This window comes from Ochlerotatus camptorhynchus, unplaced genomic scaffold (genome assembly GCF_037179485.1).
Source record: "Ochlerotatus camptorhynchus isolate MF236.1 unplaced genomic scaffold, CSIRO-AGI_Acam_v1.1 ptg000266l, whole genome shotgun sequence".
NCBI lineage: Eukaryota > Metazoa > Arthropoda > Insecta > Diptera > Culicidae > Ochlerotatus > Ochlerotatus camptorhynchus.
Window position 1 is genome coordinate 3,008,166 of NW_027040756.1, and position 21,480 is coordinate 3,029,645.

The 21,480-nt window shown below is 38.1% G+C and overlaps 2 protein-coding genes across 20 annotated transcripts in view; both read left to right on the forward strand.

The window, feature by feature from the left end:
• The first annotated feature begins 648 nt into the window (after positions 1-648).
• LOC135705407 (tigger transposable element-derived protein 2-like) lies at positions 649-1,856 on the forward strand. Its single transcript, XM_065227138.1, has 2 exons — positions 649-1,088; positions 1,249-1,856. Exons 1-2 carry the CDS (start codon positions 649-651, stop codon positions 1,754-1,756), a joined length of 948 nt encoding a protein of 315 aa, XP_065083210.1. The 3' UTR covers positions 1,757-1,856.
• A 3,144-nt stretch (positions 1,857-5,000) lies between these two features.
• The window catches only part of slo (calcium-activated potassium channel slo), a 265,894-nt gene continuing 249,414 nt past the window's right edge, over positions 5,001-21,480 (forward strand). For all 19 annotated transcript variants that reach the window (XM_065227090.1, XM_065227092.1, XM_065227075.1 and 16 more), the window contains exon 1: positions 5,001-5,020. The gene's annotated coding sequence lies outside the window, so the exon portion shown is untranslated. The remainder of the gene's footprint in view (positions 5,021-21,480) is intronic.

The window sequence follows — 21,480 nt, forward strand, 5'->3', positions numbered from 1 at the left end:
CACATGAAACTGTCAAAGTTCGCAAAGAAATATCTGGTTTGGCAAGCCATCTGTACCTGTGGCTTGAAAAGCAGCATTTTCATAGCTTCCGGGACTGTCAACCAAGAAATTTTCGTGAAAGAGTGTTTGAATAAACGTCTGCTGCCTTTCCTGAAGAAACACGGTTGTTCCGTACTGTTTTGGCCGGATTTGGCATCTTGCCATTACGGTAAAAAGGCCATGGAGTGGTACGCCGCCAACAACGTGCAGGTGGTTCCCAAGGACAAGAACCTTCCCAACACGCCAGAGCTCCGCCCAATTGAGAAATACTGGGCTATTGTCAAGCGGAACCTAAAGAAGACCAAAAAACTGCTAAGGGCGAGCAGCAGTTCAAGGCAAACTGGCTTTCTGCGGCGAAGAAGGTGGACAAGGTGGCTGTATAAAATCTGATGGCAGGGGTCAAGCGTAAGGCCCGGCAATTCGGATTTGGAAAAGCGGAAGCCTAACTGAATATTTTTCCTGAATTTTATACTAATTGAACTTGAAAAAGAAATTTAATTTGATTTTTTAAATAAACGTTTTCACCGATTTACACGCGTTTTCCCTTGACCAAATTTTGACCGTATCACCCTTTATGTAAATAAATGCTCTCATCTTCAGCATTCTACAATGGAGTATGGATCGGGATCCAAGCGGAAACACACAACACTATCATTGACGGACAAATTAAAAATGATCGAAGAAGCAGTGTCGGGAGGAATGTCCCATGAACAGATCGGCATGAAGTATGGAGTTGGAAAGTCATCTTTCAGCAGGTTCATCAAAAATAAAACGGCGATCCAGATTGCAGTGGAGAAATATAGAGAATATGGAGCGGAGAAGCGGAGTACTCTGAAGGAACAGCATTTCCCGTTGATGGAGGAAGCATTGTTTATTTGGATTTTGCAGCAAAGGGAAGTGAATATCATTGTTCCGGTGGATATCATGCGGACAAAAGCAGATTCTCTATTCAAAGCATTTCAGGAACATGATTGCTACACGGAAAGTACGTTTCTCGCTTCCAACGGCTGGGCTCGTCGATTCAAGGAACGCTTTGGCTTGCGAATGGCTACTGCTCATGGGGAGAAAGCTGATCTGGAAGCATATGCTGAATTTAAGCCCGTTGATGCATAGGATTCTTGAAATGAATATAAGTGCGTCACAATTATTCAATGTGGATGAATCGGCAATTTTTATTAAGCTTATAGCATCTAAAACGGTAGTGTTGTGGGATGAAAGAGCAGCTTCTGGTCGGAAACTCAACCGAACCAGATATACATTCATGCCCTGTGCTAATCTTGACGGTTCCCTAAAACTCAAGCTGATGTTTATCGAAAAATCGGAAAATCCTCGAGTTCTCCGACGCGGGGTAAATAAAGAGTTACCAGTTTCGTACTTTTCCTCGAAAAAAGCATGGATGACACGCATATTGTCCCGAAAATGGTTTGAGGAAGAATTTGTACCAGCTGTAAGAAAGTTCTGTCAAGAAAAAAGTCTTGAGCCAAAAGCGCTATTGGTTTTGGACAATTGTTCGGCGCACCATGATGGTTGCGACTTAAAGAGTGATGATGGTTTAATTCAGGTGATCTATCTTCCACCCAACGTCACCAGTGAATGCCAACCGATGGATCAGGCGGTAATTAATGCCATCAAGACGCGATATAAGAGGAAGCTCATGTTGAAACTAGTCTTGGAAGATGAACACTTGTCATTCGATCAACGTCTAAAAAACATTTAATTGAAAATGTGTTTGGATTGGCTGGCCAGCTCATGGGAGGAAATAAGTTCTTCCACAATAAGAAACTCGTGGAATAAACTGATTGACGAGTTTCCAGGATTAATTCATGATGAATTAAATGTTGTCGAACAGGACTATCCGACACAAGAAGATGCGGATTGTATAAAATCGCTCATAGCAGAAGTTGACAAGATGGTTGGGACGCAGACCAGTGAAAGTGATGTGAAACGATGGTTGAATGACCAAGTTATAGACTCTGAGGGAAATGTGCTGTGTGGAACGAGTCAGGTATACACCGACGTTGAGATTGTAACTGGCGTTCTCCGTGGTTTCGATGAATCAGTCTGCATGCAAGAAGAGTGGCTAAACGACACCGACGAGAGTGCTTCAGGCAACGTATCCGGATCCGGGCTAATGACAGTCGATGAGAAACCGACAACAAAGCAGGATTTCGCTAATGTACTGCAATCACTTGACAATGTCATTCAGTACGTAGAAAACGATGTTCGGGAGGTTACGCGACTCAAATCCTTGAGAACTAAGCTTATTGAAGCTGAGTGGTAAAAGCAAAACTTGTAGTGTGTGCAATTTTTATTATTTTTGTATGAATTTCAAATAAACATTCATTAAACACAATACGCAATGTAAAATGCATTTGCTCACCCCTAGAAAGAATTGACGTCTGGTTGTCAACTTCAGTTTGACAAGAGATTTTGGCATCTAGTTGCTTTTTAATTGGGTCACCGCCCAACTAGCGGAGGCCCAACTAAAAAGCAGCCCAAGTATTAAAAGCCCAACCAGCGAATTCCGACTTAAAGGGCGAACACGAAATTATTGCGACACATTCAACAGGGCATAACTTTTTTACCATTGGGTAAAAATCAACCAAATTTTGCACACTTTCTCATTGATGTGTATTGTGTACATGCTGTCAAACTCGAAGTCGTGTTTTTCGATTCAACGAAAATGGAGGTGAACCAACGCGAGTTGAGAGAACAAATTCTTTCCAAACACCTGGAATTTCCTGACCTGTCGCACCGGCAGTTGGGAAAAATATTGAACATTCACCATTCAACCGTCTCCAGAGTGTTGAAGCGGTTCCAGGAGCGGTTGACGTTGCACCACTGCAAAGGAGCTGGAAGAAAACCGGGACCGGAGAACAAAAAGACGGAGGGAAAGGTGAAGCGGATGATTAAAGCAAAAATCCCAACGTCTCAAGCCGTGATTTGGCTAAAAAGATCGGCATGTTGCAGAGCTACGTCCAGAATGCAAAGAAGAGAGCTGGACTACATACATACAAGGTACAGAACTTCCCAAACCGCGATGAGCGGCAACAATCGACGGCTAAAACTCGGGCACGGAAGCTCTACGAGAAGATGCTGACAAAATATGGCTGCTGTGTGATGGACGACAAAACGTATATAAAAGCCGATTTTAAGCAAATTCCGGGGTTGGAGTTTTTCACCGGCAAGAGCAAGTTCGATATGACGACAAATTTAAGAAGAAGAAAATGTCGAAGTTCACCTCCAAATATCTCATTTGGCAGGCCATCTGCTCTTGCGGACTGAGGAGTGAGCCTTTCGTGACAAAGGGCTCAGTAAATGGCGAGATCTACAAATCTGAGTGCCTCGAGAAGCGCCTTTTGCCGTTCTTGCAGCAGCACGACGAAGCTCCGCTATTTTGGCCAGATTTGGCACCATGCCACTATTCTTAAAGTGTCCTGGAGTGGTATGAGGCCAATTCTGTCCATTTTGTTCCAAAGGACTGTTGGGCAGAGACAGGTTTCGGATCGTTCATAAGAAAACACGCAGTTTATCATGAAAATACGGATTATATTATCAGAAACGTTTTGATCAAAATATAGCACGCGAACACATTTTGATAATATAGAGAATATAAAAGAAAAATGTCTATAAAAGAAAATACACTGAACAAAATCACTCCATGGTTTTCAAACATAAAAAAAACAACTGTGTTGCCATACAACAACAAGGACATGAATCCGCCAAACTGTCCGGAGCTGCGCCCGGTGGAGCAGTACTGGGCAATAATGAAGCGGGAACTTCGGAAGAGCAAGAAGACAGTCAAAGACGAGAAGGACATGTTAAGAAAGTGGAAAAAAAACTGAGAAACTGGTACCGGATGACACTGTAAAGACTTTGATGGAGGGCATCAAGCGAAAATGCGTTCAATTTTACAATCAAGGCTCCATCGATTAACTTTTCTTTTGATTTTTGAAGTAAATATATGTATAAAACTACCCTAAAATTTTGGTTTGATTCTAAACATTATAAGAAAATTGGCATGACATTTTCGGTGTCGCAATAATTTCGTGTTCGCCCTTTATCTGGTTAGGATCTCGAGATATTTTATATGCGAGAATTTCAAATGTATACTAGTGCCGCGCAGTGAGAAAACCCTGAACTATTGCTCACCATCAAAGGCCGTGACGTCCTGAACAACTTTGCCCAAGACAGTAACTTTCCATCTGGTCAGGATCTCGAGAAATTCCATGTTGTAACAAATTAAGTCAAATCCCAAGTTGTATGGACAACGTTTACGTGGTTTCTATTTGCATTTTCTCAATGATCCGCATTTTTTGGGGGCTTACTGTAATCAAAGTTCAGCTTGTTTAGATCAAAACAATATTTTTGAGGAATAGACGTTGGTTTCAAATCGATTGCTAACTTAGGAACAAAATGGCATTGGAAAACTCACATGTGTAGTACAAAGTACCTACAACAGCGCGAGTAATGGAGGGTTAAAAATGCTCACGTTGAACCATGCGTCCCCATAAAGTGGCAGGCCGTACCCATACAATATGCTTCAATAATTTGGGAATTGATGCAATATAAAAATTTTGTTGAAAATATGTACATATAACCGCTAACAACACCTATGGTCTGAAATTCCTCAAAACTGACCAACATCACGCCGCTCAACGGTAACACGTACGGAACGTGTCTGACGAACGCACACACTAGACCAGCCCCAACATTGCGGGAGACACGCCGTGCCCGTCTATAAATAACGTAATATGGCGAATGGCGTCCACAGGTAACGGCAACCATTAAAACAGCCAAGTTCGAAGCCGCACATTCAAAAATAGCCGCCCAGCCCTGCCCGACGCGCAGCTTCGTTCCATAGTGCCGTCCTACTGGCACGCATTCGCTCATTTTCTGCTATTTTCCCCATCAAAAGCATAGGAGGAAAAATTCTATCGACTCGAGCTCTTCAGAATAGTGTGTGATCTCGTCCGAAAAGGTACGTTTTTCCGTAAGCTCCGTCTCGGCTGCTCGGGTGGTACTCCAAAAAGGAAAATTGTGTGTGTGTGAAATTTTCAATGGTCATTTTTGGTCACTTGCCGTTCGAATTTCAAGTGGATTCCATCGTTCTGCGATGCCCTGCCGGGTGGGCTACGCTTTGCCGGTCCGAAAGTGCGGAAATTTTTGCGAATTTAGTGAAAAATCCAGGAAAAAAGGATTTTTCCACTTCTTCTGCTTAATTCTGCCCTACTGGTGGTCTTGTTCTTTTTCTTCGATTAATGGATGAAAAGTTGAAACATCGGTAGAGCCGAGGGGGTGTGCCATGGAGGGTGGCTGACGGGACCTTTGAAGAGCCCGAAGAGCTGAAAAGGAGAAGAAAAGTTGGGGCCAGCAATGTTTGGAGCATGAGCACGAGAGAGAATCGACTCGGGTGCTAAGAGCGAACCGCAAAAGGACCTGAGCATGCCGCGAGAGCAAGTGTCGCTAATTCCTGCTCCTCCTGCCACTTTACCAATCAAGCAACCACCTTCCTTGTGAGGGGTGGAGTGAGGAGGGGTTGGAATAGTTTGATGCACATTTCGAACACCAGGAACCTAAGTGTACTATGCTAACTATGTTGTCCAGCGGTTCAGTGCTCAGTTAGTTTAACGCGTTGTGTACGAGGTCACCTCATTCCTCCAGCGCTTGGGAAACAGGAAGCATGCTACTCGGGAAATGCAGCATTATCATATGGAGGGAGAAGAAAATGTGTGTTAGTGGTTAGTGACACGGAAGGCGAGCCTGTGAAACCGGGTCAGAATATGAGTCGCGTGTTGTTCCTTCAGGAGGAGGTGGGAACAAGCAATGGAAAATGAAAACTGAGCCAAGTGATGTGTGTTTTGGATTGAAATGTGACCGTGGCATGTGGGAACTCTGTTTCCAGGCATCCAGTGGTGGAATAACAAACATTAAGGTCGATGAAGAAAGCGAGACTCGAGAAATGGGACCAGATGTGACGACGGTGGTTGTTGGAGTGAATGGTTTGAATGCACGAAAACGGCGTATATAGAACGGTATTTTATTAAGTTTAAAATTTCATGTGTTTTAATGAAGGTGCCCTTGACCAAAATGATAGTTTCAATGACTTCTACGCAGTGAACTCTATATTTTATTACCCGTTTGAAATGGGAGTCGTTGTTCATTAAGATGTATGAATGTTTTCATTTTGGTATGTTTTTTAGTTCCAATGATTTTTTAGTGAATATATATAGTGAATGATATGTCTTTTCTGAAATATTTAAAATTCAAAACAAAAGTAAGTTATAAAAATAAACCCAGTATGATTTTTTCATTTATAATTAATAGCTTGCGGCAACTTTTCAAGCATCAATCAAGAGCTGTAAGATGCCTTTAAAAGCTGTCTATCAGCTTCTTAATCGTTCATGCGTTCCAAGAATTCTTTGTTGTCACAATAAGTAATCAATATAAAATAGAGTTGGTTCATTGTTAACCTTGCGTGTTTATTTTATGTGACTTGACGCTCATCATATTACTCATTTTGATTGGAATATATATATACATCTTCTTCTTCAGCATACTCAGCGGTACCAGATTTGAAGACATGTCTTCATTTTGAAGACATCTGAAATTTGGTGAATATATTTTTCTCCATTTCATTTTAATCTGAAATTTAAAGATGAAAGCTATGAATTGCGTTGTTAGCGGAATACTCACAACATAGTCCCACACAATTAGAAGTCGTAGAACACTGTAAAGACAGTAACGTAAATTGCTACAGTTTAAATCAACATCGCATATAAGAATGACATGCATCGCATTATGTTTAAGTTAAATCGTATACAATGGAAATTTCCGACTCATATGCCGTAGATAATTTTCCAAACGTACTGTATCACGAATTAAATCGGATTGCATCGTAAGATTTTTCAAAATTGTTAAATCAACTCGTTTAAAAATAATTTTAAATTTGCTCGTATATGGCCTCCACTTTTATACGTATAAACATGTTTTTTGCATTGCGATTTGTTTGTTTGTATGTGTGCTTGTATATCACAGAACAACTTTGAACATACGTGCTTTCTGGTTGTCTGGGGTATCATGGATATAAAATACTTAGTGGAATTAAATGGAAAATATTCAGCTTTTTATTTCTCTTACAAATGTAAAGAATTTTGCTACAGAAATAAAGATTTTGACTTAATATTTTAAGCTCCTTTCCGATTGATTAAAATCAGATTTTTTTTTCCAGAAAAATACTTGATCAATCTGAAATCTTGAAGAAATATCCACAGAACTAGACAGAAATCTTCGATCAGCTCAAAATCTTTTAAATATTTCCTGACCATATAGGGAGAACATCTGAAAAATTCCATTTGAATTTTTGAACAGTTCTTCCTATCTTCATATTGATCTACCTGAAGTCTTGAAAAATTATCCAGCGGACTTAATTGAAATTTTTGATCAGCTGGAGAATATCTCAGAGACGTAATATAATGTTTTTGAATGATCCACCTCAAGTCTTGAAAGAGGTGTTAACTGATATCTCCAATGAGCTACTACTTTCTAATCTTGGAAGGATGACATTTTCATTTTTGAACAGTTGCAGATCTTCAGAATAATATTTGATCCACCGTCCCCAAATTGAACATTTTTGAAAATCCGTGAATATCAACGAAGTTCTCTAAACTATCCTGAACTTCTACGAAGGTTCTTATACTTCCACAAAGCTAAGTTTCATGAACTCTAACGAAGCTCCCTGATTTTCTTTCCAATCCCTTGAGCCACTCCTGGAAAGTTCCATTAACTGCTATGAAGGTCCCTGAAATTCAACGGTATCCCAATTTTTTAAAGGAAGTTCATTGAATTTCTACCGAGTCTGCTGAACTTGTTCAAATTTCCTGTAACTTGTACAGTGTTCCCTGAACATCTACAAAATTCCCTTAACGTCTAGAAATTTCCATTACCTCTAGTTCCCTTAACTTCTTTAATGTTACATATTTTTCATCCCTCTGAATTTTCGAGAAGGCCCTCAACCATTTTAGCGAAAATTCCTAGACATCTGAAATGTTCCTTGCAATAAAAAAAAAATCCCAAAGCGTCCAGGAAGTTCTGCAAGCTTTTTTCGCACTTCTACGTCTAACATTAGTTTTCTGCGAAGTTCCCTTAAATTCAAAGAAGCAGATCTTAAAATTATATATCGTTCCCTGAATTAAACAATGTTTCCATAGCTTATACAAATATACCCCAACTTGTAAAACTATCACACTTCTATGAAAATTGCTCCCTGAGTTTCAGCAAAGTACCCTGGAGCTGTACGAAGTTCCTGGAATTTCTATGATGTTGCCTATATTTCTACAAAGTTCCGTAAGTATTACTATGTTCTCTGGAATATAACAAAAATCCCTGAACTTCAACAAAGTTCTCCGGATTTTTTTAAAAAATAACTAAATTTCTCTAGAGATCGCTAAACTTCTACAAAGTTAGATGAAGTTCTACAAAGTTAGCTGAACTTATACAAAATTTGATACATTTATAGAAAACTTTCTAAACTTCTATACAGTTTCTTGAACTTCTACGAAGTTCCCTGAAGTTCTACGAAGTTTTCTGAAGATCTACGAGGTTCCTTAAAGTTTTACACCGTTCCCTGAATTTAGGAAGTCATCACAACTCCAACGGTTGTTTTTTTCAATCGTTTATTTGGTAGGCTCAAATGTCATAAGAGACTCTACGGAGCCGAGAAACTTTACAATAATTTTACAATTTATTGATTGAATACACTATTCCGAAGTAGTGTCGGAGGGGGCTTGTTATGAGTTCTTCTTGTTCCTCCCAGGAGGGGACTTAAAATAGGGCAACCGCTTGGCTTCCTCTTCGATTCGTGTTTGCTGTAGCTTCTACTGTTTCAAAGCTTTTTTATCGTTCTCTTTATTCTGGAACTTAACCACATGCTGCTGTTTCTGGGCTCCGTCCTTGATCGTCTTCTCCTCATGGTTTTCTTCAACTTCCGGGGGGTGCCACATCTTCCATTTCCTCTATTTCATTGTTGTTGCTTTCCAACGGTACACCTCCGGTCACGACACCTGCTTATGTGCTACCGCTCTGTTCTTCGTCCTGTTATTGTTTCGTAGCATCCTGTTTTTGCTCTTCGTCTTGTTGTCGCTTTTCTGACTGTTTCCAAGTCTTCCACTTGGGCAGGAATGGGAATGGGAACTACTACTTTTCAAATTGGGTTTGATCAATATTTCGGACTTGATAAAACCATAGAGGTAACTCTAAGACTAGAAGGTCCCGTAGAAACGTGCTCAACTTTTTGGCACAGCTCTGGTACTCTCTTCGGTCCCAAGCTAATCGATTCACCCCTCGAAACATAGGAAAAACCAATAACCCCTCATTTTATCTGTCAAACTTTCATAGCGAATCAAAACAAACATTGCGTAGTACTAGAATTTCGACTAGAATAGGGTACGTTATTCGTTTGCTTGGGACCAATAGGCTACTAAAGTGGTGAGCCAATTTAAAATCGTTAGTTTCGTATTGATTGTTGATAAAACTGAGTCCATAAAATTAGGGAAATTAAAAGAACACCATTTGATTTCAGGAACCGTTACATTAGCAGCGAATTGTACCTCTGGGTCAGTTACGCTTTCGACAGTGTGAATGATCGATACAAGCTATTGTGCGGTGACCTGTAGCTCGGTAGACATTTTTTATTTCGTCGCCTTCGGAGTTGTGCTACATTTCATCCGGTGCTCCACCATTTTACACAAGAAACACTTGTTCTTTATCCCGTCATAACACAATTTGCCCTTCCGATTGAGGAAATGAAGCGAGGGGGATTTAAATTTTCAAGTCGATATATACACCTTGTACACCGGTGTGCATGTGGTTTTGCTACATTACTCCGAATGTCGTTACCTCGAATGTCTTTTTACTGAACGTCATGACGGGATAAAGAACAAGTGTTTCCTGTGTAAGATGGAGGAGCACAGGATGAAATGTAGGCGGCGAAATAAAATAAAAACTACCGAGCTGCAGGGCGCACGATAGGGATCGTCCATTAATTATGTCACACTTTTAGGGAGGAGGGGTGGTTTTGGAAACTGTGACGAGCCATACAAAAAAAAAAGATCCATACAAAAAATGTGACAAAAGGGGGAAGGGGTTGAAAATGGGCCAAATTTGCATGACATAATGGACAATCTGCTGCTAATACAACGTTTCCTGAAATCAAATGGTGTTCCCTTAACTTCCCTAATTTTGTGGACTCAATTTAACAAGTCTGAAATATTGATCGAACTCAATATGAAAAGTAGTGATGACGACATGTGAAGACATTTCGTCCATCTCGGTGAAGATTTTTTCAAAATACACCTGGCATCCGTGCATACTGTCTGGAGCTTGTATCAGCCATCACTTATAGTTCTTGTTTTAGCACTTACACATTTTTTTGATCAATAGTTCTCTAATACCTTGTACAGACATACACACTATAGAGCAATTCCCTACAAATTCGCAAATCGGTTTATTTTTGTATTTTTTGAGTTGGTTGAAAATTTACAGAAACGTTCCTTATGACCGACTATGCCATTTTGCATCTTCATATCGCCAATTTGAATCCAGCCTTATTTTTGAAAAGGGCCTATAGAAAAATATCAACCTTATCTTCAGAAAATTAATACTCGAAAAATGTTTGCCCGATCGGTTTGGTGTCTTCGGCAGATAATGCACATTTTTGTCGAAAACTGGTTATGGGTACCTCTAAACAATCACGAAATTTTCAGACATGTTGATTTTGAAAAATTCCTCTGAAATGTGAATGATATGGGATAAATTTTTTTTTCAACAAATTCATCTCAGCTACAACTTTGCCAACTTTGCGTCTCTATTTGAAGAATATGAAAGTTTGTTTTTGTAACTCAATAAATTTGAGGATCATCCTAATTTTAATAACGCTAGAAAGAAGGAACTTTTTAAACACAACAAGTTTACCAAATTCTACAAACTTCTAAAACATAAGACAAATGCACTAGGACTTTTTTGTGCTAATTTATCATCCTGCACCATAGTAGTTTTTAAGGGATATCAAATTACTTAAATCTAGATAGAGCTGGAATTAGGGCGTAACAGCTTTTGTAAACAATGACTTCTATCGATGATTTCTAGGAATTCAAGGCACGCCCATGCAGACCAATATAACGATCGGATAGGGAAAGTCTTTCCCTACCCGACGAGAATGTTGTTTTGCGTGTTCGAGCCTTGAATTTCAAGAAATCATCAAAAGAAGTCATTGTTTACAAAAGCTTTTAGACCCTGATTCCAGCTCTATCTTCTTCTTCTTCTTCCTCGCATTTCAAGCTTATTGCGTATGGCATATTAGCTTATTGCGTGCTCTCAACTTAGTGTTCTAGATGCACTTCCACAGTTATTAATTGAGAGCTTTCGATGCCTGTACCATTTTTGCATTAGTATAATTGTGTGGCAAGTACAATCATACTCTATGCCCAGGGAAGTCGAGACATTTTCCAACCCGAAAAATTCCTAGACCGGACCGGGAATTGAACCCAGCCACCTCCAGCATGGTCTTGCTTTGTAGCTGTGCCTTTACCGACTGAGCTAAGGGAGGTCCAGCTCTATCTAGAAATACCGAAAATAGATTATATAAATTCCACGCCAAATGACGAATCGACTCTACCTTCTCAGAATGCATGAACCTTTGCATAACTGTTTGTTATGGGCAATGGTTCACGTTTGTGCTAAGAGACAAAGTTGTAGGGAAAAATAAAGTTTTCCTAGTAAAAGTATACAAAAACAATGTTTTTAGTGACTTCATGATTTTTTAAATTGTAGACACTTAAAATATTCAAAAATTGGTAAAGTTTTTGAACTTTTTGTAAAAACGTTTCTTTTCGTAATTTATGCTCAGAAAACAATTTTTGAATTTTTTTAAATAATTTTCTGTAAATAAATACACAAAACATGCGAAAAGTTCAAAATTTTAACCAAAAGTTCTTATTCTACGACTTTTGTCAGTTTTAGGGTGTTCAAAGTTTTGAAAATTCCAATAATTTTCATGAGATTAAATAAGGAAAAAAAAAATCAAAAATTGATCAAGGACATTTTAAGATATTTAAGATTTTACATTTTTTTAAAATTTGGAATTACTTAAAACTGTTTTTTTTTGTAGGGGAAACAGTCCTATTGTTGCGGTACGTTAGCAGTGTTAGAAGCCTATTGTTGTGTATGGAGACCTCCATACGGTATTTTCTGAAAAAATAAATTTAGGGGAAACAGCCCTATTGTTGCGAATAGGGCTGTTTCCCCTACACTTATTTTTTTCAGAAATATATTATTTTTATCCATAACTTTGTCTCAGAAGTCATTTTGGTCAGAAGTGGCGTTTACGTGCTATAATTTTTAGAAAAAAAATGTCATTTCGAAAATTTTACATGATCCAAAATGGCGGAATTTTAGCAAAAATGTGAATCATTGCCCATAACAAACATTTATGCAAAGTTTCATGCAAATCGGAGAAGGTCGAGTTTTTTTTCCGATTCGTCATTTAGCGTGGAACTGCTCCTATTTGGCCTAGAACTGCTCAACGGGCAAGGGGTTGAATGTGCGAAAAGATCGAATGAAATTTATAGGGACAAAAGGTCGAACGGACAAAAGGCTGAATTGACAGATGGTCGAATTAAATTTAAAGGAACAAAAGATTAAATGGAAAAAAAAGTTGATTGAAATTTGAAAGCGCAAAAGGTCGAATGGACAACTATGTAGGAGTGTTCTATAGCTTTTTCTTGCTAAAGAATTGGTCATGTTTGAAAAAAGGAGTGAATTCTAGCAGAGAGAAATAACTATCGAGCATGATCAGTTGAAGTGTTCAGTTGCTTTATTATTCGAAAGAACTACATTAAAACAAGGAGTTAACTCCAAGAGTAAGAGTAAGGGAGAGCGGGAGAAATGATTTTCAAGTATTTTCATTTGGAGTGCTCAAGAGTTTTTATCTGTCAAAGAATTCATGAGTCAACTTTGAGATTGAGAAATAACTCGAGGGGCACGCAATTCAAAAGACTAATGTGTCGAAGATACCCAGGTAACAATTTGATGCTTAACAAGTGTTGTTTAATCGATTTTAATTCAGCCTTAGATTGAATAATTGCTGTATATAGATCACGTTAACCTTTGTTCAGCTTTTAAACATCTAAATCTGGTGATTTTAATCAGCCAAAAGCTTAACAGTAATAAACATGATAAGCTTTTTAAGGCATTAAATAACTGTCTTTTTCAAACCTTGTTCAGCCCTCTAGTTTTATTTTAAAAATAATAATAAAAGACCGCTTCATATCTTATGCAATTATATGAAACTGCTTTAACTTGTTGCTGACTTATTGGATTTACATATTTGTATTGTTGATATAAGTCTAAAAATTACCTTTGCATTTTAAGGTTCGGACCGGCAGTCGCTGATTCATAAGCGTCAACCATACCTACTGGACCATTTAAGCATATGTGTGGCAAAAGGTATCAGCATTAACTTGAAGCACGTCAAATTTAAGTTGAATAACAGTGAAAATTTCCTCTCATTTTCAAGTGCAGTTAACACAATGTGGACACAAGTGCGTGATTGATTTCGATGGCCATTTGGATGCTAATTTAGTGCCATAATTGAGTATTTTTTTTTGGAATACGGTCTGAAACTTCACTGCAATATAACAGACAAAACACTGGATTACAAATGTATGCTTCCGACGTCGTAGCATTTTTTGTTTTTAAATTCTTTACTAAGGAGATCGTCTTCACAGCCCACATCTACCTGTAGCTAATTCTAAAAAACCTCCTTTTCCTTGTCTCTACTGCTGCCACTGCTTGTAATTAGAAAGATTGGATGTAGTAGAACTAAAACACCGGACACGAATGACACAGACACTGACGACATTTAACAAATCAAGCTGTCAAAATAAATAAGCCTTGTTCAATCTTTGGATCAGCTAACTTATTGAGGTTGGATTATGGGGATACAATTCCCTTCATGCACTACTAATCAACTATATATTCAGCCTGATGTTAATCAGCTTTGTACACCTTAAATCAACCAGTAATCAGCTTCTGTTCTTAATGTTCAGCTTAAATTGTTACTTGGGTACAGTGCAAGCAAAAGTACATAAAGTAATTAATTTATTTTGAAGAAGTACTGATGGTATATTAACTTAATTGGCATACTGAAGTATTGAAGGTACGGAAAATCTAATTAAGGTACTTTAATTACGAAACTTCTAAAGGACTTAAAAAGTAATGGAATTAACTTAATTACAGCCAGCGTTACAGTAAAAGGTTATTGCATGAGGGACATTATACATCTGGAGGAGAAATAACTTTTGAGCATTTTCTGCTGGAATGTTAAATATCTTTTGTCTGCCAAATAACTGCTCATGTTACACAGAAGCAGTTAGCTCCAACTAGGATAGTTTTTCAGTATTTTCGATACTGGTAGTATTTTTGTTTTAAGATCAAATTTAAAAAGTCTTGAACATCTAAACTAGATCCAAATGACATATTGCACTGTCACTCACTGTCACATTTGAATGTTTAAGCTTTTAAGTTTGATTAAAAAACCCCAAATAATACCAGTACTGAAAATACCGAAAAGTCACCCTAGCTCCAGAAGAAGTTAACTCCAAGAGCGAAATAACCTTAAATCATTTCGAAGTCTAAGTTTAATGTACTTCCTTTACTCAGCATATTGCCTTTCTGTCCTCTTATTCTTTTAATGTTTTGATCCACAAACATTGATATAACTTTTCGATTTTTTTAAACTGGAATGGACAAAAGGTCTGAATGTGCAAATTTCTACATTTTGTTCATTCGAATTTTTGTCCCTTTAAATCGCATTCGACTTTTTGGTCATTAAACGTGCAGTCCATTCGATCTTTTCTCCATTTCAACCTTTTGTCCATTTGACCTTTTGGTCTTTCAACATGTTGTTCTTTCGACCTTTTGCTCATACAACATTTTGTACATTCATCCTTTTGTCCTACAATCCTGCTCCCTTGTTAATCCGTCGTCGGAGAACGGAAATCAGATTCGACTTAAGATTGGGCTCGCCTTGTTCGTCTTGAAAATACAGTGACCCGAAATCATTTTTTTTTTTAAACGCATTTCATTTTTCATAGCTTTACAGCTATACATTAGTAGCATAATGCTTATCGTAAGACCATTGTTTCAGTCTTCTTTCTTACCGTAGGCCATTGCTTGAACTTTTCTTCGTACACGGCCCATCATCTTTTGCACGAGCCCTGTTCCCACTTGTTTGGCTGCCAAATTCCTTTTCCGCTTGAAATCCTTCAGGTCAATGGTAGTTCCACCCTTTTTCTTCAGTATGCGCTTCACAATTGACCAGTATTCCACTACTGGGAACCACTGTGACGCCATTTTCGCTGTATCACTGTTTCGTGGACTTTGAGTAGTGGCAGCTTGCCAAGTCCGGCCGGAATAGGCAATCCAGCTCATGCTGCTCCAGAAAAGGCAGTAGTCTCTTCCGTAGGCTCTCCTGGTTAATGGTCCCAGAAGTAACGAAAGTTTCGCTTTTCAGCCCACAACTGCAGGTTGCTTGCCAACTATTTGGGGAATTTCGACTCCTTTTTGATTTTACATTCTTCCGCTCAACCGAGATATGAAATTCCTACCCAGGAATTGGATCGAAAACTGCCATCCTGTGAAGCCATGATGTAAACAAATGAACTTATCCTGGCAACCAATGCCTACTGTGATTCTATACACTCTGAGCTTGAAATAGTGAAATTTTGAAAATAAAAAAAATGCTCGGATTTTTTCGTGTTCAACCTTTATCCCGAGCTTTATCCATCGGCTAGCGTGATGAAAACTTTTAAGCTTGGCTTCAGCTCATTGGATAAAAAAGATTGATAAACAGCACATATGGGCAAGCAAGCGAAAATGCATTCGCTCGCGCGAGCAATACAGAAACAAAATAGCCATCCTCACCTACAAACAGATTGCCGGACGAGTGTACCTAAATTCTTCCAACCAAGTGACTCTGCAGGTGACTCGGAACTGACAGTAGTAGCAGGAATGAAGGATGAACTGAAAGGCATCCGAACCATTTTCTCTACCGAGGGAGAACTATAGTCGCTATATTCATAGTCTGGCGGATAGAATTCCGATCTATCAAAAAGCGGAACCATTTCAATATATTGTAGACCAACAATTGAAAAGGTATTATCAACTTTTATAAACAATACGTTGATTATTCGACTATAGAGAGAACCTGATTGAATGCGTAAAAACTAGAAACACTGGAATAAGAGACCAGCGGAGACACTGTTATGATTCCAATCGAACTGTCAAAAGCGGTTCCAATCTGCAATGTTTACAAATGGTTTGCTTCAATAAGGGAGGAGTCCCAACTAACAATTTTCACAATGTAAACGCTTTACTCATTTCATTTATACAGTCGCAAGCTGTATTCAAACGTTATACGATATGAGGTAACCTTTACTCAACCTCTATACAAGCAAATCTGGCGAACTTAGTCAGCTACTTATGGCTGTTGGAACGGTCGGGAGAAGCTCTTATTGCATATCCATTAACGCTTTTATACAGCTGTTATCCTGCTGTTTAGTTGTGTGTGAACTTGAAAGGCGCTTATTCAACCTTTTCCCGGTTGTCCAATAATCACTACACAGCTTTCTCTTGAAGCCGGGTTAAATACTGTTTACGCTTTTTTATGAAGGAATTTATTGAGTTTATTTTGCTGTGAATCAAATTAATCGAAATTTGTTACAAATCATCACCAAATTATTTACCCTGCACCGGAACCTGGAATCGAACTCGAGACGACCTCATTGGCAAACCTTGACACTACCAACTGTGCTACGCCAACACTTTGAACTTATGTAAACAAATCAACATTCCCTTCTACAACAAAATCGCTGAGTAGAGACTTTATAATAGTGCACATGAATCACTTTTCTCGACTAGTTATAAAACTGCACACGTCTAAAAATAAATCTAGTTGACTGTGAAAATGCTTCCGAAGTTGCTCTAACACAGTTTATAAGCTGAGTACAGGTTGTTTAGTTGTTGAAAAAGCACTTTTGATTTTTATGTTATTCAGCAAGAGTTGTTGGTTGTGTAGAAGCCATCAAATGAGGAATATATTCACTTTGTTAGCTTTGTTTTGCCGCTACAAGTGGAAAGTTTATTAGTGTGTGTATAGAAGTGACATGAACGTTTATTGGTTGATGTTATTCAGTGCGACTGACAAATTGAATAATGGTTGTGAGAAAGTTGAGTAAACGCTCTTCAAAACTATTTTGCTAGCTTTTGCTTGCAGCTGTATCTGCAGCTTCTTTTCAGCTACTTTACAGCACAACGCTAGAAAAGTTGGCTTACAAAGCTGAAAATGTTAGTTGGGGTATTAAACTCGTTTAACAATCACTCATGAACTCGCTCGTCGGTGCATTGGCGAAGTCACTCGCAAGCAGTTACAAATGCAAGTGATGCCAGGATTGCTTTGATGTTAATCTTGTTGCCAACTTCATGTTTTTTTTTCTCCGCTGGTCTCTTATTCCAGTGTTTCTAGTAAAAACCGAACGATTTAAATAGCCGATTGAGATACTTTTTAGCTCAGTGATTTGAATCAGTTGATTTGGCCAAAGCAGTTTTACAGTATATGCGTAGCGCTTACGTTTATGTGTAACAGTATAATGATTTTATCCACGTTAATACCAACTTAAATGTGTCAATTTAAGTTTAAAGATATGGGATCAGTGTTTCGAAAAACTTAAAAACTTAAATCTCATGCGTGAGATTATTCGCCTTTGAGTTTTGCCTTTCTGGCGTCGTGATTGCGAGTGCGTGGAAATGTAAAAGATAGATTTGCAAATTGGCAAGCGTATTTATTTGGTCAGGAAAGTTCAATTATTGATATTGTGGATGATTTTCCAAGCACTGTATGGGATAAAGCTTCCAAATCGATGATCCACAGCTTCGATGTGATTCCAGCAGTAGCTGACATAAATTTGAATGGAGATACCTTACCAAAGTTGGGTTTATGCTTTGGTTTGGATGTGTTGCAGATTCTAATTCCAATTATTCCATGTCTTATTTTTTTTTCTTTTTGGAAGTATCGGTATCGGTTTTTCTATATTTGAATAACTCTAATAATTCCCTTGATATTCTTTATAGGAGTTCTTTGGTTTAATCCAAAATTTATTAATTTGAATCGTCCCAAAAGTTCCTCCTCCTCCTCAGAATTCCCTTAAAAAATATTATTTGGATCATGTTCCCTAGAAATGTTTTCCATCTGTTTTTAGCAGCCAAGTGCCACCCCTATATCTACTAATACAAAAAACCTAACATGGAATTGGTCACCTTTATGACAAAAAAAAAATACAAGTCTAATATTTTACGATAAGGAACAAGGCTCAAAAAGAATACAAAATTTTGAGAACCACTATATCGTTTTGCTATGGAATGGCTGAAGTAACTATAAGCCATAGCGAGCATGACCGCTTAGGCCTTTGTTTTCACTTTTATATGCTGCCTACACGGCTAATGAGAACGTCCCAAATTTGAGTTTAGTTCACTCATAATCGCCAAAAGTGCAGGTACGCAGAGATGAATAAATTTGCCTCATGGTTTCCTGTGGAAATTCTCAAAAATCTACCGGAAAATGGGGAAAATTGACGAAAACTTTACTCATTTTAGAAGTAGTACGAGTAGACTGAATGAATCCAATCTTTACTTTTCTCATATTAGGGTAAAACCTGGAAAAACATGTGGCAAATTCACTCATCGCTGAGTTCCTGTGATGTGATTTATGAGCTAACTAAACTGAAATGTGGGTCATTCTCATTCGCCGTGTACGAAAAGGTGGTGGCGTGATAGTCCCTTTGTTTTTAGGAACTATCTCCAAAATATCTTGTATTTTCCTTGGTATAACGTTTCGGAATAACCTGTAACTCTCTTAAGAATTCTCTTGATAATATCGTCAAAATTCCATTAAATCTTTCGTTCGAATTTCCTTGAAGCTGCTCTCAGAATTCAATTCCTCATGAATACATCTATAAATTTCCTTTGTGTAGGATTAATGTCGTAGGGTACTCATTTTTCCCAATCCAAATTGGTACCAACCTGAAGGTTACGGCAGTCAATGTAATCAAAATTATTTTTGTAGGAATTGGAAGCTATCGATCTCTTACAGGAATTGATTAGAACGATATATAAAAAAAATGAAAATTGTTCCTTAAAAAACAACCAAATATTCCAAATAATGTAAATGATGCATACAAAATATCAAAATTATACAATTTTGCACCACAATTGTAAAAATGCACCTCTAAATTTGTAAAGAATGAACATTGAAATTGTACGAATTACCCATGAACATATGGCAAATGATCCATAAAACGTTCAACAATAATGATGGTGATAGTGGTCTACCACTCAATGTAGCACGGAAACTAGTCCAATAGCTGTGGGCTCTCCTCACTGCTGAACTTGATCAAGCTTAATAACCTCTAATTGTCATCAACAAATCGCTGTATGAAGGTCCAAAAACGAATGGATGGATTGATAAGCAATTCGCCTATTCTTTTCCTTGGGACAGTTAAGAATCTCCTTCCAACAACTTGATCAGTCAGTTGGTCAGAAAAAGAGCCATCCAACAGGAAGATGCCCCAATTAATGGGGGAGAAGAGCCCGCCCTTTATCATCGAAATGTTAGCAACAGAGAGTTGACATTTTCACTCTCCCCATCCAAATCGCTTCAATTGGGTGCCCTAATGGTCCCTCCTCATCATCCCGAATTTTCGATATATGGTATTATGTAATATGATAATCAGATAATCAGAAGCATAACGTTTACAAAAATATTGTTATACAATTAGATCCCGTCCTTGATCCATATAACGTTCAACAATGGACCATAAACTAACGAAATTGATCCATAGAAAATCACGTTTGCGCACTATGAAATTTGCGCATGATCTATAAATTAGACATATATTTTTCATATTTGAACATTATTTTTTTTTAATTTTGATTACTTTGACTATATGTTAAGTATCACTTCTGCGTGAAGTCAACGATTTACATAGTTGAAGATGCTAATTTCAAATAACAGACTAAAGTGGTAATTTTTATACGATAGAGGAGGAGATGAAAGTATAGAATTGAAAGTTCCGTTAGAGTACGGCAGTGTGAAAATTGCATATAGAGATTGCATATGCTCGCTTTCTACTCTCTATATGCTATTTTCACACTGCCGTACTCTAACGGAACTATCAATTCTATACTTTCATCTCCTCATCTATCCTATAAAAATTACCACTTTAGTCTGTTATTTGAAATAAGCATCTTCAACTATGTAAATTTTGATTAATTAACCAAGGAAAATTGCTCCATTACTGCATAGCTACTCAGATTTACTACCCTGCTCACGGACGTTACTTAGAGGAGCAGAGCGACGGGCTAGTATCTAGAATAAGCTTCTATAATAAGCTTGTAAAAGAACAGAATAAATCTCTAAAAGATGCACCCAGAGGAAGCTTCTTAAGAAGATTATTATAGAAACTTCTTTTTGAAGTTTATTCTCGACGCTTGCCCGTCGCTCTGCGCCTCAAAAAAAAAAACACGGGTAACACGAGTAAATCTGAGTAGTTATGTAGAAATTCAGCAATTTTCCACTGTTTATGGATCAAAATTAAAAAAATACCCGAATAACAATTTGGGTATTATGAGGGTTCTGTAGACCATAATTTAGACTTGTAGTATGCTATAAAACCTCAATAAAACTTGCAATGCTAGTGTATAGGGTATAGTGTCCAAAACATGATTTAATTTATGGATTTCCTTGGAATCAATTTAATTTCGTTTTTAAAAGAAACAGTTTTAAATTTTACAATGAATCATTTAATAGTTTCTACATTCAAAAGTATGCTTGCATGTGAAAATCATCGCCTTATTAATTTACGACAGCTTAACTCCAACTTTATCGACATTGGCTCCGGGAAGTCATAGGTCAATAACTTGCAAGCTGGACATCTTTCTAAATTTCTGCGGTTGCCAATCTTCGACTGCCATCGCAAATTGTTGCACAAACGTCAACCATTTGGAACACGTGATAATTGAGCTGCCAAGCAGACGGGAGTCCCACTCTACTGTTGTCATCCTATATATGCGTGTTCTGTGAGTTGATGACCGATCATATTCCCTATCGCGCTAGTCTCTCCATGATTTTCCACAGTTTACATGCACACAATAATATTTGAGAAAAACATTTCCACGAGAGGAGCAGTGTGATAAGTGGGTTGTGGTTGGTAGGGTTGCTAAATGTGGTTTTCCCAGCGAAAAATTCCCACAGACAGAACGGCACGGCAATCGGGAAAACCGAGGAGCGAGATACTCGCCTCGATAGACTCTCCCCCGTTGTCGTCGTCG